The 18,042-nt window shown below is 38.0% G+C and overlaps 2 protein-coding genes across 2 annotated transcripts; both read left to right on the top strand.

Moving 5' to 3' along the window:
• The first annotated feature begins 566 nt into the window (after nucleotides 1-566).
• Nucleotides 567-11,693, top strand: LOC140965879 (actin-related protein 5). The gene is made up of 12 exons (XM_073426108.1): nucleotides 567-849; nucleotides 976-1,046; nucleotides 1,403-1,527; nucleotides 2,513-2,557; nucleotides 2,934-3,036; nucleotides 3,170-3,279; nucleotides 9,244-9,353; nucleotides 9,440-9,530; nucleotides 9,622-10,053; nucleotides 10,217-10,344; nucleotides 10,523-10,877; nucleotides 10,994-11,693. Exons 1-12 carry the CDS (start codon nucleotides 749-751, stop codon nucleotides 11,486-11,488), a joined length of 2,166 nt encoding a protein of 721 aa, XP_073282209.1. The 5' UTR covers nucleotides 567-748; the 3' UTR covers nucleotides 11,489-11,693.
• A 549-nt stretch (nucleotides 11,694-12,242) lies between these two features.
• LOC140965886 (RNA pseudouridine synthase 3, mitochondrial) lies at nucleotides 12,243-16,841 on the top strand. The gene is made up of 10 exons (XM_073426116.1): nucleotides 12,243-12,466; nucleotides 13,239-13,687; nucleotides 14,216-14,287; nucleotides 14,441-14,599; nucleotides 14,924-14,971; nucleotides 15,074-15,154; nucleotides 15,278-15,394; nucleotides 15,813-15,914; nucleotides 15,990-16,148; nucleotides 16,343-16,841. The coding sequence occupies exons 2-10, from the start codon at nucleotides 13,379-13,381 to the stop codon at nucleotides 16,721-16,723; spliced, it is 1,428 nt and encodes a 475-aa protein (XP_073282217.1). The 5' UTR covers nucleotides 12,243-12,466; nucleotides 13,239-13,378; the 3' UTR covers nucleotides 16,724-16,841.
• The last annotated feature ends 1,201 nt before the right edge of the window (nucleotides 16,842-18,042 follow it).

Raw genomic sequence — 18,042 nt, 5'->3', positions numbered from 1 at the left:
TTTAATTCGTCAAGATATACAAAAAGTAAAGCTTTCAAAGTTCTCTTTATAATGAGTACCTAAGTTTCTTTAACCATTAAATTGTAATTAAAGAGTGTGACGACCTAAATTTTGCCGGGTTCAATTCGGTGAGCCAAATCCTCAAATCCTACCTGTTCGTGTTGGGAAAAATGAGCCAATATGATCAGGAGCAATTTTTTTTTGAGACGACGTTACATATTTTTATTCGTGAGTTAAGTCAATCATGCTCACATGTACAATAAAAAATAATATTTTTGACATAAAAAATAATATTTTTTTTATGAGTGACATAAATAAAAACCATCTCACAAAATTGACCAATCTGACCGTCTCACATGAGTTTTTGTATATGACCAGAAATGAGTCGCCAAACCTAACATAATTTAGGTATTATCAAAATAAAATATATCAATGACACTAATTATTTCAACACCAAACATAATATTGCTAAATATCAATCAATTAATATTTCTTATTTATTTATTAAATTTTAATTGTTTCGTATCATTTAAGCACAAAACATGCAAAGGCGATCTACCTCGTAACATGAACGGTCCACTGAAAACCGGTCTGGCATAGGCACCGGTCTGGTTCGATGGTATCTTTCCTAAGTCTCTCGAAGATGATGAATGCAGTCGAGGAAAAAAGCTTTAGGCGCCGCTGAAGAGTAGCCCGTCTTCTTCGCCTCCCGGCTGGTAGATATAGAGGGTGTGTGCAGCCTACTAAAATGCCATTCGTTTCGAAGATACAGAGACAATCCGATTACAGTACTTTTCCTTCGGACCACCCTATCGTTATCGACAATGGTGGCTCCTATTTTCGAATTGGGTAAGCGAAAAAACCCTAATTTCTGCAATTTTGTATTGTTTTTGCTTGCTTTATATTTTAGGTTGAGTGTTCAGGGAATTAAGTATTATGTGTAAAGTATTTTTTTTTATGTGTGTGTTGCGGCAGATGGGCAGGAGAGAGCGATCCTCGAGTTATTTTTCGGAACATCATCCAGAGGCCCCGTCATAAGATAACTGGTAATCCTTGACGACCGTTTCTTAGCTACAGTAAGTTCTTTTAAGTTTTAACTCATGAGTTCAGAGGATCCTTTTAGCTGGAATTTGGCGGGGGCATGATTTTCTAAAGTGTTGGTGGACTTGAATTTTTTGTAAGGAGTGTGGCTTTCCTTAAAATTTGTTTTGGTTTAGACTTTAGTTGACTTTCTTATGTGAATTGTTTTGACCATTAATACATTCTTGTGATACGCTGTGAAGGGGTTAGAATTCGCTTCTGGAACAGATAAATTTCTGAATTTCACCCAAAGCATTGAATATTACCAAAAAACATGCACGGATACTGTACATATTGGTAACCTATAGATTTTTTTATGCAGGGGAAACTATTACAATTGTAGGTGATCATGATACTGCATTGTTGAAATACTTCGATTGCACTAGGTCAGGACCTCGTTCGGCATTTGACAGCAATGTTGTTTATCAATTTGAAATAATGGAATATGTAAGGCTGACTTCACTTCTGGTTAATTACTTCGTTTTTCAGCCATTTTCTTCGGGAGATATGTTGTCTGATTCCTCAGTATCCCTTCCCCATAAGAGCTAGAAACATTTTACTTATTGATATTGGTATAACCTTTTGAGTTTGCTATCATCTTCTATGCTTGTAATTAGCACAAACTTTCCATATGAAGAATGGCTGCAGTAAAAAATTAGTGACACAAATGCATACTCTGGAAGAAGCTAGCTTGCACCATTATATAATCAAAGTCATTTTATTTTTTGATTGATGTTATATTATGAAGATGTCATTCCTTTTCCCATATCTAAGTGAAGCTATTGTTGTTATCTGGATTATAGCATGTCATAGAGCATGGTTAGTGAAGAGTGATGTATAGCATTCAATATCAGGAGCCACTGATAGCTATTTTGTGACAAAAATTCATACAATCTATCAGAGCTGACTTTATACTGAAAGCAACCGAACCAATGGTCTTTATTCTAGAAGCAACCAAATCAATGGTTTGTCCAAGTGGCGTCATTCTTATAATCTCTGTTAACGTTGTACGGTTTTTATGACATCCTATAAAGATCAACTATAGAGTTGATCCTTATTTGTGTAGTAATCCATTGATTCATTCTTGTGTGAGGTGATCTGAAGAGATGCGTGCGGAATAATATAGTAGGCAACAAATCATATGCCAAATGCACAAGTTCATTTCGTTTTTTTTCTAATATCTAGAACTAAGAATTATGATTTTATCAGGTGTTGATGGTTATTCTAACAAAATAATGCAGTTGTATGATTGTTTATCGCACACCCAAAGTCTAGGGCACACCCAAAGTCTAGGGCATGATGTTCAGTTTGTTAAGCCATTGGATTTTGTTCTGTAACCATTTTGCATTTCAGTGTGCAACTGGATTCTTGAATTTTGAGAGCAGATATACTAGTTTGTTTAATGACTCTTAACCTGTTGATGCATGACTAGATTCTTGACTTTGGCTTCGATCGATTGGGTGCTGATCAATCACAGGTATATCTTTACTCCATCTATTATTAGTTTATATATTTGTGGATAGAGGAGAGTTTTTGGGGAGTGGTCAGTGGTCACATATGCACTAGATGTGTGTCCATTAATGTATGGATACATGGGGCACGTGTATCCATCAGAAAGTGATTATATTAGAGGCTAGGGGTTATAATCCTCGCTTGATCTTTTAGTGGAATGAAAACTTGAGAATCTTACAGAAGTTGCTTCATTGTGCACAAAATTTAAATGATTGACACGAATCACACGATAGTTTTATTTTATCTTAGAGTTTGTGACTAAATTTGAAAATATCATGAGGATTTGTGAGCTTCGTTTTGTACTGTGTTGCCTAAACCCGTCACAATTGATTGTCTAACAGATCGATCATCCTATCTTGATGACTGAATGTGCTTGCAATCCTGTTCAGTCTCGAAGTAAAATGGCAGAACTTCTTTTTGAGACATATGGAGTTCCATCAGTAGGTAAAATGATTGCAATTCGACATATGCCCGATCTTATTTATTGTTTGTCCTTCTCTTTCTTTGGGTATTGTTACTTGTCATTTGTACTTTTGATCCACTGCTAAATGACCTCTTGTTTTCATGGCATTTAAAGCATTTGGCGTTGATGCTGCATTTAGCTATAAGTACAACCAACAACTCGGAATGTGTAGTAACGATGGCCTTGCTATCTGCTCTGGATTCAATACAAGTCACGCTATTCCGGTACACAATGTTATAGTAGTTTTGTCGATTAAAATAATGCATTATAGATTGGATTATTTATTTGCTCGAAATGGCTTATTCAAAAGATGCCGTTGAAACAAAAGGTGCAGCACTTAAAGTAGTTGTATGCTTTAGGCATGACCATTTATAGCATATTCTTTAAGTTCTCCATTTATGAGGCATATCAATGCAGTTGACTTATGTTGTGCAGTAACATAGAGCATCCTTACATTTGTAGATATTGTACCTTTGAATGCTTTGAATGTTTCATGTGAATAAGTGATGATTTGTGTGGAAGAACTGACAGAGTGAAATTTTGTGTTTTAGCCATTTTACCCTTGAAACTAGTGGTTTGAGGTAGTGGTGTTAACTCAATGTGTGGTTTTTATGAAGAGAGTGTAGAGGTGAGAACCACTTATATCACTTCATAATAAAAGCTGAATACAAAGCTGTACTTATAGAAAGTAGGAAACCTAAAGCTAACAACCTAATCTATCCAAATATTTGAATTACAAAGAAAGGATAAAAGATTTAAACATAAACAACTTATCTGATATGATCTTATCAGATCTAGAATTCATATCTAATCAGGATTCTAATCTAATCTTCAACACTCCCCCTCAAGTTGGGTTGTATATGTTGATCATGCCCAACTTGGATACCAAGTTTTCAAAGATTGGTCGGTACAAGGCCTTAGTTAGAATGTCTGCAACTTGTGCGTGGCTAGGGACGTAACAGATTTTCAAAGTCCCTTTCTCGAGCTTTTCACTTATGAAATGACGATCGACTTCAACGTGCTTAGTTCGATCATGATGAACTGGATTCTTGGCAATACTTATCGCCGCTTGGTTGTCACATTTCAGTTCTACCACTTGATGCCCCATACTTTCAGTTCTGTCAATAACCTTTGTATCCATATCCCTTCGCATGTACCATTGGCCAAGGACCGAAACTCGGCTTCTGCACTGCTTCTTGCTACCACAGGTTGTTTCTTGCTCCGCCATGTTACAAGGTTGCCCCATACGAATGAGCAGTACCCAGATGCGGATCGTCTGTCAGTGGAAGATCCTGCCCAATCAGTGTCACTGTAAACCTGTATGTTTCTTAGAGCTGTCTTCTGGAAGCATAATCCCTTTCCAGGGGATCCTTTGAGGTACTTCAATATACGGAAAACGGCATCCATATGTTCTTCAGTTGGTTTGTTCATGAATTGGCTAACAACACTTACAACAAATCCAATGTCAGGTCTTGTGTGAGATAGGTATATCAGTTTGCCCACTAATCTCTGGTATCGTCCTTTGTCGATCATTGGACTTTCCTCATTCTTTCCAAGTTTTATATTTGGATCCATAGGAGTATCAACATGCTTGCATCCCAACATCCCAGTCTCTTTCAAAAGGTCAAGGACATATTTTCTCTGAGAAATAAAAATTCCATGTTTTGATCTGGCCACTTCCATTCCCAAGAAATATTTCAACTGCCCTAGATCCTTCATCTCGAATTCTCTTGAGAGTAGTTGCTTGACTTGAGTGATGTCTTCTTCATGGTTCCCAGTAATTATAATATCGTCAACATATACGATGATAACAGAAATCTTGCTTGGGTTGGAATGCTTGACAAACATAGTGTGATCTGATTGGCACTGTGTATATCCACTTTCTTTCAATACTTTCGTGAACTTGTGGAGCCAAGTTTTGGGAGACTGCTTTAAACCATAAAGAGATTTCTTTAACCGATAGACTTTATTGGCCGTTGTCTTGGATTCAAATCCAGGTGGAATACACATGTAGATGTCCTCTTCCAAATCCCCATTTAAGAAGGCATTTTTGACATCAAGTTGATATAGGGGCCAGTCTAGATTTGCAGCAATAGATAGGAGTACACGAACCGTATTTAGCATGGCGACAGGTGCAAATGTCTGTTGATAATCAATCCCATATGTCTGAGTAAACCTTTTTGCTACTAGTCTTGCTTTATATCGTTCAATGCTCCCATCAGCCTTATGTTTGATTGTGAAAATCCACTTGCAACCAACAGTTCGTTTTCCAGGAGGGAGTTCTGTTATCTGCCAAGTGTTATTTTTCTCAAGAGCATGTATTTCGTCAAAAGCCGCCGCCCTCCATTGTGGATGTTCCAGGGCTTCAGTGATGTTTGATGGGACCTGTACTTGGTCTAAATTCACAACAAAAGCTCGATATGCAGGAGACAATAGATCAAGAGAGACAAAATTGCTTATAGGATATTGGGTGCACGATCTGATTCCTTTTCTTAATGCAATTGGTCTATCATCAATATCATGTAAGTTGGAGATTGGCGTACCTTGATTGTTTTCCAGAGGATCTGGGATTGAGAGAGTGCTCTTGGTTTGCTGATTGTGTGTTTGGTCTTGCGGAGACTTCCTACGTGTATAAACATGATCAAAAGGGAGAATTTGGGAATGATTTGGTGGGATAGTGTTTATTGGGTCTAGATCATCAATATGTATTTGTATAGGATCCAGATTCTGAAGGTCATTAATCACCTGCTCCTCCTGAGCTGAGAAAAGTGGAAAAAATGGTTCAGACTCATTGAAGGTGACATCCATTGAATTGTAAAATTTTTTTGTGGTCGAGGAATAACATTTGTACCCCTTTTGATTGGATGAATACCCCAGGAAAATGCATTTTACTGAACGCGGGTCAAGTTTGCTTCTATGCTAGGAATGAATATGCACAAATGATGCACACCCAAAGACACGCAGTGGAATATTGTGAAGTAAGTGTGAGTTAGGATAGATGCTGAGGAGAGATTAAATAGGTGTTTGGAACTTAAGGACTCTAGAAGGCATACGATTTATGAGGTACGTGGCTGTGAGGACAGCCTCACCCCAGAAATGATGAGGAACTTTATGAGTGAACAATAAAGAACGAGCCACCTCAAGGAGATGACGATTTTTTCGTTCTGCGACACCATTTTGTTGAGGTGTATCAACGCATGAGCTTTGATGAATGATTCTCCGAGTGGTTAGGTAGTCTCCAAGAACTGTGTTAAAGAAGTCCCGAGCCCGATCAGTTCGTAAAATTTGGATATCAGTTGAGAATTGTGTATGTATCATGGCGGAGAATTTTTTAAAAATTGTAGACGTCTCACTTTTGTCTTTCATGAGAAAAACCCAAGACAGACGAGTATGATCGTCAACAAATAATAGGAACCATCGAGTACCCGTAATGTTTTTGACACGAGAAGGACCCCAAATATCGCTCTGTATTCGAGAAAAAGGATTTGATGGTGTATATGTTTGTGGTTTGAACGATGTGCGAGTATGTTTTGAAAATTGACAAATATCACAATGAGGTAAATGCGAAGTGTCGTTATTCACTAATGATGGAAATAGTTTCTTGAGATACAAAAAATTTGGATGACCTAGGCGATAGTGCCATAACAAAAATTCGTTATCTCTAAAGGATTGTACTGCGGAAGTGTGATGGCCAGAGGCATTGGAAGATAGGGACTCTAAGGGCGATTTCATCTTTAATAGGTAGAGACCTGCACAACATTCAGCATTGCCAATCGTCCTCCCCGATTCCAGGTCCTGAAAAACACATGAGTCAGTCGAAAAAATTGCAGAGCAATGTAATTTCTTGTTCAAGGCACTGACAGACAACAGATTACAATGAAGCGCGGGAACGAATAATACGTTATGTAAGCATAATTCTGGGGATAACCAAATTGAACCCGAGCCAAGTACTCTTGTACAAGAACCATCTGCTACTCGAACTGATTGAGAGACCCGTAAGGGGCTGTATGATGTGAACATTTGTAATTGGTTGGACATATGGTCTGAAGCACCAGAATCTACTATCCAGTAACTCGATAAATCTGTTTGTGAAATAAGAGTAAGGGGAGTATCACCTGGAATAGCCGTGCTACCCGTGCCGATGACAGGAGATGGGGATGGAGTTGTATGCTGGGAGAAAAGCTTCTGGAGAACATCCAATTGTTCTTTGGTGAAAGGCGCTGCTGTAGATAAGGGCTGCTCAGAGACAACACTGTGGGCGCGACGTTCTCTGGCTGGTTTCCAATCCACTGGTTTCCCATGTATCTTCCAGCAACTATCAATATTGTGAGTTGATTTCTTGCAAAATTCACACCAAGGACGTCCCGAAATCATTTTTCCTTTTGTATTGTTTGGAGGCTGTCCGTGACGAAATCCTTGGTGGGCTGTAACATCAGTAGTTGATGAGTTATTTTGGCGTTGAACAACAAGGGCAGAGCTATCAGATGATTGTGGTGATGAGCCCGACATCACCTTGCGACGACTTTTCTCCTGGCGAACCACTGAGAAAGATGCACGGAGGTTAGGCAGTGGGTTTGTGCTAAGGATTCAGCCTCGGACGTCATCAAAGTTATTATTGAGGCCCATGAGGAACTTGAAGACTCGATTGTTTTCGATAAATAATCTGAACAGCTTCTCGTCTTTGGAGCATTTCCAATCATGCGTCTCGGTCAAGTCGATGGTTTGCCAATTGCGAGTAAGAGTAGAGAAATACTCGGTCACTGTGGAGTTTTCTTGTCGGAGATCGTGTACAGCCGATTCAATTGCAAAAAGCTCAGCTGTATTGTCGCTGCAGGAGTAGGATTCACGGGCAGCGTCCCAAATCTCCGAGGCAGAAGAATAAAGAAGAAAATTGTACCCAATCTCAGGGATCATTGAATTGATTAACCACGCCATGACTTGGTTGTTTTCAGCCTTCCACGTCTTGTAGTGTGGATCGGTGGATTCGGGGCGTGCTGCAGAACTTGTGAGGAAGTCTTCTTTCCCTCGGCCGCATATGTACATGAATACAGACTGTGACCAAGGTAAGAAATTCTTGCCATTAAGTTTATGGCAGGTGATTGAGAGGGGCGATGAGTCGCTTATGAGTTGAGGAGTGGGTGCTGGAGTCGTGGCTTCAGAAGTGGAGGCCATCCCAGATTTTGTCCCGTATTTTGTCATTGATCGGCCGCCGCCGCTGGCTCTGATACCATGTGGTTTTTATGAAGAGAGTGTAGAGGTGAGAACCACTTATTTCACTTCATAATAAAAGCTGAATACAAAGCTGTACTTATAGAAAGTAGGAAACCTAAAGCTAACAACCTAATCTATCCAAATATTTGAATTACAAAGAAAGGATAAAAGATTTAAACATAAACAACTTATCTGATATGATCTTATCAGATCTAGAATTCATATCTAATCAGGATTCTAATCTAATCTTCAACACAATGGTTTTCACAAAAATGTTGTTTTGGTAAAAATACATCATTTGACATCAGTTGGATATCCTTAAAATTAGAAAAGGGAAGGAGTGTGGTGTGAAATGTGTACTCTATTTTAAGCTCATTCATTTAATTATTTAGCAGCTTGTGTCAATCATTTTACGTAATTGGAAAGAATGTGCTGTACTTACTTGTGGAGGCTCGTTTGGCTTTGGCGGGCTTGAAGTGTATGAGTGTTGATCCCAAGTCTGCTGACCATGCATTTTTAGGAAGTCCACTCTGATATGTAAGTGGGGCAGTGATGATTCATTGATTAAGCACATTTAGTACATCGAGGTGTCCGACAATTGGTGATTTTTCTAACCTGATAGTATTATTACTAGCTGGTGAAATTAGCAATCTGCACTTAATCTAAGATAACAGAAGTGGGAAAATATTTCCCTGACTTCTCATAATTTTCTTCAATGATCGAAGAGAAAAATTAAAAGGAGGATGATTGCTGCATATCATAATTTACTTATTATTAACTGTTAGCTAAGTTTTTCTTGGTTGTCCTTCTTGACATGCATGAGTATGATGCCAAGTTACTTGTCAATTGTGTAAGACAGAAATTAGACTGACTTGTAACTTACGTTTGTGCAGTTATTTACTTATTTACCATCGATGATTTCCCGTGTGTTACTGCTGGGAACATTTTTTGGCTCATATTTCGTCTTTCTTTTTCAGTTTGTGAATGGAGAACCTGTGTATGAAGCATGCTGCCGGACTAATGTTGGTGGATATTACATCACCGATTATCTAAAGCAGCTTCTTTCACTTAAATATCCTCACCATATGTAAGCTTGCATGTCCAGTTATATTTCACATTTGATACCAGTCAAAGAGATGACAAAATAAAATACACATGAAAACTCTAAACCAGGACTAAGCTGACGTGGGAGAAAGTTGAAGACCTAAAGATGGAGCACTGTTATATCGCGCCCGATTATGCATCTGAAGTTCGATTGTTTCAGGTAACCATTTTCTTAGTAAGGACCTCTCCCCTTTTCCCGTTCTCTCTCGCATAACTCCCTATGCAAACTTATCATTTAAATGCTGTCACAGAAAGGGGACAATAAAGCCGAAGAAAAGACCAGGTGTTGGCAGCTTCCTTGGACACCATCACCAACTGAGGAGGCACCTTCAGAAGAAGAAATTGCTAGAAAGGCAGCTCTTAAAGAAAAACAAGGTCAAAGATTAAGGGAAATGGCTGAAGCTAAGAAGTTTAACAGAATAAATGATCTAGAAAATGAAGTGAGAGACTTGGAAATGCTTTTACAGAAGCTCAGGCACGCTAAAGAAAATGACATTCCGTCAATCCTTGCAAAGACTGCATATATTTCTAAACAGGATATAGAATCTGCTTTCGCTAAGACAGTGCAATCTTTACGCAAAGCAAAGGGCGAACCTGTTGAAAATGTCGAGAAGATGGATATTTCAACAGCTGAAAAGTACAACCTTGTTAGTGTACCAGATGAGACGCTGACACCAGAACAGGTCCTTCATTTTATGTGTTGTTGCATAGTCCTACTGCTTCATCATAAATTCTTCATTCTTCTGATCTTTGTTTGCATTTTGTATTGTGCTTATAACTTACGAAAACAGTTCATAATTTCATGAATCTCGACATCTGATTTGAAAACCCAACCATTATTGACAGCTTAAGCAAAAGAGGAAGCAGTTGTTCATAAAATCCACGTCTGAGGCAAGGCAGCAGAAAAAACAGAAGCAAGTTGAGGAGGAATTGGAAAAAGAAAGACAAAAGAAACTAGAGGAGGAAAGACGCCTGTAAGTTGCTGACCTTGCAATTTCGTTTTGCATTACTGATTTTATAGATAGGAGAGGTTATCTGACCATTTGTTGTTGGAATGAATTATGTGATTCAATGGTTTTGTATTCTGTTTGTGTTTATTTTGACTGCTCTTGTTTCTCTTTTCTCAGTATCTAGTTTAAATTTTTTGAATAGAGAGAATCCGGTGCATTATTTGGAGGAGTTGCAAGCAAAATACAGAGATCTTTCTGAGAAACTCGAGCAGCGAAAGAGATTAAAGACAAATGGTGGACATACAAATGGAAATCATAATGGATCAGGAGCTGTTGGTCGTGGGGAAAGATTGAATTCTTCCCAGAGAGAGAGGATGCGCCTGTTGACTACTGCAGCATTTGACCGGGGCAAGGGAGAAGATACTTTTGGTTTGAAGGATGAGGATTGGCAGCTCTATAAGTTGATGAGTAGGGATAATGAGGATGATGATGAAGATAGTAATAACAAGCCTGATCCGGAGGAAATTGAGTTAGCCCGCATCTCTTCCAGACTCCGGGTGAGCTATTCCTTCATGTACTTATATTTGTTGTGACCCTTCCATCTGGTATTTTTTTGTTTCCTACCATTAGGTCGATTCTCCTCTACTGAAGCTTAGACCTGGATCATGTACAGGAAATAGATCCAACCTTCATATCGGAACCAGGACCCTCTTCTGCAGAGGCACCTCAATTTCGCCCACTGACCAAGGAAGATTTCCAGATTATACTTGGAGTAGAAAGATTCCGTTGCCCAGAAATTCTTTTCCACCCAAACTTGATAGGCATCGATCAAGCAGGGTTGGCTGAAATGGCCGGGGCATCAATAAGGAGATTACCATTAAAGGGTCAAGGCTTGGAAGAAAGAATAACCAGCTCAATCCTCTTAACTGGTGGGAGTTGTCTCTTTTTGGGCTTGAGCGAGCGTTTGGAAGCTGGAATTCGAATGATTCGACCTTGTGGGACACCCATAAAGATAGTCAAAGCGGTGGATCCAATCTATGACGCATGGCGTGGAGCAGCTGCCTATGCTGCCACGATACAATTTTCTCAGCAAACTTTTAGTAGGATGGATTATTATGAGAAGGGTGAAGATTGGCTCCGGAGTTATAAATTGAAGTATACGATTTGACCATTTGTTCGTGATGCACTCGGCAAGTTCTCGAGTTGATTGCAGTGAGTGTGACACATAGGGAAGGGTGTAAGCATGAGAGCATATCTGATTCTGTGTATTGCTATGCTGCTAGTTTTGCTCATGCGTGCTATCTATATTTGTTTCCTTTCCTATCTTTGTAGTATTGAGGAAACTACAATATTTTATAATGACCACTTTTCTAAAATTTAGGCAATTTTCTTTTAGGATTTAAGAAGACTGATTGATTAGTACTTCAATTTTAACAATAAGGTAATGTGACAAGAAGCCACAATCTGGGTGTGTAGTAAAACGCTAAATTAAATTATATCCTGTAAAAATTTTATGATGTTTCACAACTTTAGAATTAAAAGAATTGGAGTATTATTTTATTACACAAAAACACTATTGACATGATCTCATGAGTCAATTTTTTGAGATAAATTCTCGACTTGATTTGACTTATGAAAAAAATTAACTTTGAATAAAAAATATTATTTTTTATTATAAATATAAATCAAATCAATACGTCTCACGACGAATATAGATCAGATCATCTTACAAAAAATTTATTCTTTTATTACACGATTTGTTATAAAATAATTTGATTATTCGAGGAGCGAATATTGGGATTTAATTAAAATTTGAAATTCATAGAATTTAAATTTAAAAACTTCCAAGTCAATTTTTTGGACTTAATGCTATAATTTTACATTAATACATGCTTTTAAATATTTTTTGGGTGGGAAAAAAAAGAGAATTAGGGATACAATTTCCTCAGACAGCCTGCCTGCCTGCCTGCCCCAACAGTAATCTCCGCACGAGCCACAACCATCCACCGCCTTACGAGTGGCCGGAAATCAGCAAGTAAAGCGGGAAAAAAACAATTATTTGGTCTGTTTTCTATTCTTCGACGAATAAAATTCCCCGAAACGATGTTTATAGGCTGTCATACATTGATTCTCAAGTCTCGAAAGAGTATAAATCTCAGCCTTTAACCGTTTTTTGCTAGTTTGATTGTTTTTATACTTCTAGTGTTTCAGCCTACGTTTGATAGTAAGTTTTAAGATTGCAATAGTGTGTATAAATGCCGCTGCAGCAGCATGAAACGATTGTGCCCATACAAAAGAAAATATCACGGTAAACCCAACGATGGATGAGAGTTAAATTTTTTTTTTTTGGGGTTTTCAGCGTTTAAAATTGTGTTTTTAATTTTGAAAATGCTTTTTAGGATTAATCGAAATTTTAAGTAAAGTTTCTACTTTGGACATTTTTAGTGCCGGAATGATATTCGGAAATTATAAAATATGGTTTTATGAGTTGTTTCTAGGATACTTTTATTCAAGTTAGACATTGAAAATCACACAAATGGGGTCAGCAAGACAGAAATTCGACTAGTAAAACCTATAGCTGATAAGTGCATATAAAAAAATAAAAAAAATAAAAAAATTAGAAAAGTGTGGAATGCATACTAAATAGGTTATTTTTTTTATTTTTATAGATCATTTTGAAGCATTTTTCTAGTCAAGTTCTAAGTTATGGAAGTGTGATATGAGATTTACAACCCAAGTTCATAGGATAGGATTGAAGGTGTTTGTTGTTATGTCCAAGTTGGTTGTAGTGTGACTAGATAAGTAAAAGGAGATGTAATTGAGAAGAGGTTTGTGGTATAGGTTTGGATTCTGTACGGTGTGCATGGGATGCCGATTTTTTCCAGCAGCTAATCATTTTTCACAACCTTTTTTCCCAGGCTTTAGCATTGATATTGAACTTAATTCCTTAGAGCATGAGATACCTGAAGGGCGGAACTGGAAAGCCCCTGAGTGCGATGACTCAGTGAAGTCCATAAGGTGTTTCAACAGCATTCAGTTAAATCAATAAGTTGCATATATGCTTAAGAAACTCCTGAATAACCATAGCCTCTTGGCGGTTCGGTACATTCATGGGTCAAAGATCCATCCTCCACCACCAGCTTCTGCCCAGGCCATAATCAGAATGTCGGATAATGTTTCACATTTGGCCAGCTCCAAAAAAGATTCAAAACCTCCGCAACTGATATATTTGCCTCCATTCCCAGGGCACCCTCTGCCAGGAAGAAAATCAATCTCGGCTACGCGTGTCACAGCCATCAGCTGGCTTAAATATTACTTTGATGATATTCATCCACACGCCATTCAAACCCTATTCAATCGGTGCCTCGTAAGTGTTGTTACTTTCATTTCTTTACTGAGCTTCTCATTTTCTTTTGGTGTGCATGAGTGTGCTCCTTAAGTTGTGCCTTTATAAGGCTATATTTTCCACTCATCAGTTTTTGTATGAGTTGATTGCAGAGCTCACAGAACACTTTTCTGCACCATGAATTACTGAATATTGTGTATTTTTGCTGATTTTAATTTTTTCCTGGAACTAGGGAATACAATATCTTTAGGAGAGACACAATTATGATAATAAATTATTAATCTACTTTGCTTTGCTTTTCGATTAATGTCTAGAACAAAGATGTTTTGTGAATTTTTAATATGAGTAGAACAAAGATATGCGAAAAGACAGTAGGCGTTCAGTGGATCTTGTAGGTTATGCAGTGGTTTGCAGGATGAGTTGCTTTACTTCTCTCAATTAGGCATGGAAGTCGAAGTCAATGTCCTTTTTACCTACATGCAATAGATGCTAGAAGTTTGTTTAAACATCGAAGAATGTAGTTTCAATACCCCTACTTGTTTTGAACAGGTGCAGATGGAATCTCTGGATTCAAGCCACTCATCAGGATGTTACAAAGGGCAAGCAATGCTCGTAAAGAAGGTACTGTTGCTTTTATGAAGCAACTATAACTTTAAGACACTTATTGGGTGATGGAAATCTTATATTTTCATTTCCATTATGTTTTTTCATTTTTTGAGTTCAACGTTTATCATGCCGTTAAAGTCATCTTTCATTTGTAGTACTAATGTGCAGATTAGACATAATGAGGTCATGGAGGTGGGTGCTAGAATCTCAGTGCCTATTTCAGTTGCTGAAAGTAAAATTTCCAAGAGATTTGATGTTATTCCGAGCGGAACATTGTATCCAAATGCTGATGAGATTGACTACTTACGAAGAATTGTGAAGTACAAGGCATGTAGTTGATTAAACAATATTTCTTTTGTCTTCCAGTTAAATGTGAGAAGAACAAACAGTTGCAACATCGTGGATGTACATGCTACGAAGTTCTCTCTGATTGCTTTTAATTTGTTAATCTATTTTCTTGTATGACACGCAAATACACTGAAAGAAAAAAGACAAAACACCTTTTCATTCTACTCTATACAATTCTGTTAGCTGGATAAGTTTTTTCTGTTACTGTGGCTATCCTTTGTGGTGATGATTGAATGACCACTCTGCTGCAGTGCCTTGATGTTGGTTATCTATATTGTTGATTTTGTTGCTTCAAAATTTCAGGATTCTGCTGTGTTAGTGTTAAACAAACCTCCTAAACTGCCAGTAAAGGTTAGCATCCTTAACTCGTGAACCACATTTTCTTTCAATTGGGTTTCCTCGGTGCTCTTTCGCTTTTGAGTTGTTAATGCATATTGCTTGTCATGTAATTAGGGAAACCTGCCTGTTCATAACAGCATGGATGCGTTGGCAGCTGCAGCATTGTCATATGATTATGATGAGGGCCCAAAGTTGGTGAGTTACACTGTCTTTTCTTTGTTGCATGATGAAAGGGCGTCAACTAAATCTCACATNATATATGCTAATTTCATGTTTCATAATTTTAAGTTTGTTGATCTTAATTACTTGCTCTTTTAGGTGCATCGTCTTGACAGAGAGAGTAGTGGCCTCCTGCTATTTGGAAGAACAAAGGAGAGTATCTCCTATCTTCAACAGCTGTTCACTGATGTTCAAAATGCAGACTCCATGTTTAAGGTACTACTGTTGAATCAAAGCTGCCAGCTATTTAATATATAGAGTTTCTGGTTGTTAATTTGTCCACAGTTGCATGCATCTTTCTCCACAGTAGCAATATGGGGAGTTCTATTGCCCGGAATGTCCGAGTTGGTGTAGTAGGTGAGCACTTGACCAACGGTCAGGAGTTCGATTCTCCCTACCAACACCATTTCAGACGATCTTTTCACACAAACTTGCCTAGTGTGGTTTAACTGGCTTACATGATTTGCATGCTATTGCGTTCCCGGTGCGCGCGGATAGCGGCTGCGGGTTCCATGTCATAAAATATAAAAAAAATAAAAATATGCGGAGTTTTATTGACAATTCTTTCTCATTCTATTCATAATGAATACTTCAGACTTCCTATTTATATCCTCTCTGATCTGCTTGATGCAAGGCTTGGAATGGTGCTGGGAAGACAGTCTATCGGAGATATTGGGCATTGGTCATAGGTTCCCCTAAGCAACCAGAAGGCTTAATTTGCGCCCCTCTGACAAAGGTTGTCACTTTGACACGACATCGTCCTCCTGAATGTGGATTTTAGGACAAAAGAATCACATGTTTGTTGTTGCAGATACTCATAGATGATGGGGAAACTGACAGGGTTATTTTGGCTCATAATTCGGGTTTAGAAGCATCCCAAGAGGCAATAACTGAATATCGTGTACTTGGTCCCGTGATCAATGGATGCTCTTGGATCGAGTTGTGCCCGCGTACAAACTGCAAACATCAGGTTGCACAAAGAAAGTTGATATCCTTTCCTACTCAGAGTATTTAAGAATCGCACTCCAGTTGACGTACATTCTGCAATAATTTTGGATTTACATGTTTTATTTCTTGACGCAATTGACTGTATGGTGTTTTGATTCTGGTATGGAGGACGAACTGTGCACCTTTGAGTAATCTGTTACTCGGTTCTTTTTGCAGCTCCGAGTGCACTGTGCTGAGGCTCTTGGCACTCCAATAGTTGGTGACTACAAGTATGGTTGGTTCGTTCACAGAAGATGGAAGCAAATGCCCAGAGTCGATTTTGAGCAGAACACTGGAGAACCTTACAAATTGAGGCGGCCTGAAGGTTTGGATGTTCAAAGAGGTAGTGTCTTATCAAAAGTTCCCCTCTTGCATTTGCATTGCAGGGAAATGGTGCTACCTAACATTGCGAAGTTTATCGATCTTAACAAGCAAAAATTCAGAAAAGACGGCGCAAACTCTGAGCTTGATTCAAAACCAGATATCCTACGCATAGTGGCACCAATGCCTTCTCATATGAAAATTAGCTGGAATCTAATGTCCTCTTATTTGGTTTAGAGCATGTCAGGAAATGAGCCTTGTTTCATTCAAAAGCGAAATTTAAAAAGTTCAGATTTTCAGCTTATGAATCCCATCCTATGTTAAAATTGAATATTCTTATTTATTTCGTGGTTAAGTGATGTCTCCCTCATTTTAGAACTGTGTTTGAACGCTAATGCATGCCAACTCCTTGACCTCGGGCTTCATATCAGCCCATAGAGTCCATCTTAAATGGTTACCTCGGTCAAATGGATCCGAGCTCCTAGGTCTACATCCTGGTAGGACCCAACAAATATGGCAAACATCCGGGGCATCACCATGGATCAAGTCTACTATTATGTTTCTTAATGTTAAACTTTTGTCTATAAACTTTTCTGACAGTGCATTAAAGTTTGAAAAAGAAATTCGAAGGCAAAATTTAAAGCTTGAAGAAAAATACAAAAAATATTATCATTTCAGATAAAATAATTGAAGCTGTGGCCAGCAACAAGCCATTTCTCCCAACATTTTGACCAATTTTTTTTTTTTAAAAAAAATAGAAAATGGAATGAGCAAGAGAAATTAATATGGACACGTGCATAATGAATTGACGGTTCTAAGTGCATGTGCATGTTGTTCATTTCTCCATTCTAATGTTGATTGTGGAGTCAGATAATTAATTTGACATCCATCAACTTGACACTTCAAATCACCTCCCATGCGTCGATTGATTACATGATTTAGTTACGACAATGGGAAAAAAGTTTATTAATTTGTCTGTATTTCCTTTTAGAACTCATATCTCGTCTCCCCAAATCTTTTGAATCACCCCTCTTCTTATTTCACCTTTTCCCCCTTACATTATGAGTCTGTCCCATATCAATGCAATAGTTATGTGACCAAATTTCAAATAAATTATCAAATCTTATTTTTATTTAGATTTTACTCTCTTGGTCATAAAAAATAATTTAAGTTTTCTACTTTATTTAAAATTTTTCAAAATCATCATTGAGCATATATGAATTGCTTTGTCAGTTGTGGCCGACATCATCTTTTAGTCGGTGACCACTAGTTAGTGGTATGTCATATTATGATGGTTGAATGGTTCATACTCTACTATGAAGTAATTGGATCACATGTCTTTTTTATCTTTGTTGAGGAATCTTTTGATTTTGATTGGTCTCCGGGGGGAAACGTGACTTGTGTGGACCTTCACCACTTGGACTTGTCTCTGCATTAAGTTTATCTTATGATTCTGTTGTGTTCCTCTTTGCTTCTGATGTCTAACTTTGGTTAGCTCTTTTTGTAAATATTTCAAAGTATTATAATAAGTTCTGTAAATATTTAATCTCCAACAT

The sequence above is a fragment of the Primulina huaijiensis genome, unplaced genomic scaffold, assembly GCF_012295235.1.
Source record: "Primulina huaijiensis isolate GDHJ02 unplaced genomic scaffold, ASM1229523v2 scaffold15321_ERROPOS2750371+, whole genome shotgun sequence".
Lineage (NCBI taxonomy): Eukaryota > Viridiplantae > Streptophyta > Magnoliopsida > Lamiales > Gesneriaceae > Primulina > Primulina huaijiensis.
This window is presented reverse-complemented; position numbering and strand designations above follow the sequence as displayed.

What these genes read in the sequence shown, in the direction of transcription:
- LOC140965879 (XM_073426108.1), top strand. Translation starts at nt 749, where the DNA reads ATGCCATTCGTTTCGAAGATACAGAGACAATCCGATTACAGTACTTTT. An exon ending in GGCTCCTATTTTCGAATTGG is followed by an intron (nt 850 to 975) that starts GTAAGCGAAAAA and finishes GTGTTGCGGCAG; the next exon opens with ATGGGCAGGAGAGAGCGATC. An exon ending in TGGGTGCTGATCAATCACAG is followed by an intron (nt 2,558 to 2,933) that starts GTATATCTTTAC and finishes ATTGTCTAACAG; the next exon opens with ATCGATCATCCTATCTTGAT.
- LOC140965886 (XM_073426116.1), top strand. Translation starts at nt 13,379, where the DNA reads ATGCTTAAGAAACTCCTGAATAACCATAGCCTCTTGGCGGTTCGGTAC. An exon ending in CCCTATTCAATCGGTGCCTC is followed by an intron (nt 13,688 to 14,215) that starts GTAAGTGTTGTT and finishes TGTTTTGAACAG; the next exon opens with GTGCAGATGGAATCTCTGGA. An exon ending in AAGCAATGCTCGTAAAGAAG is followed by an intron (nt 14,288 to 14,440) that starts GTACTGTTGCTT and finishes ACTAATGTGCAG; the next exon opens with ATTAGACATAATGAGGTCAT.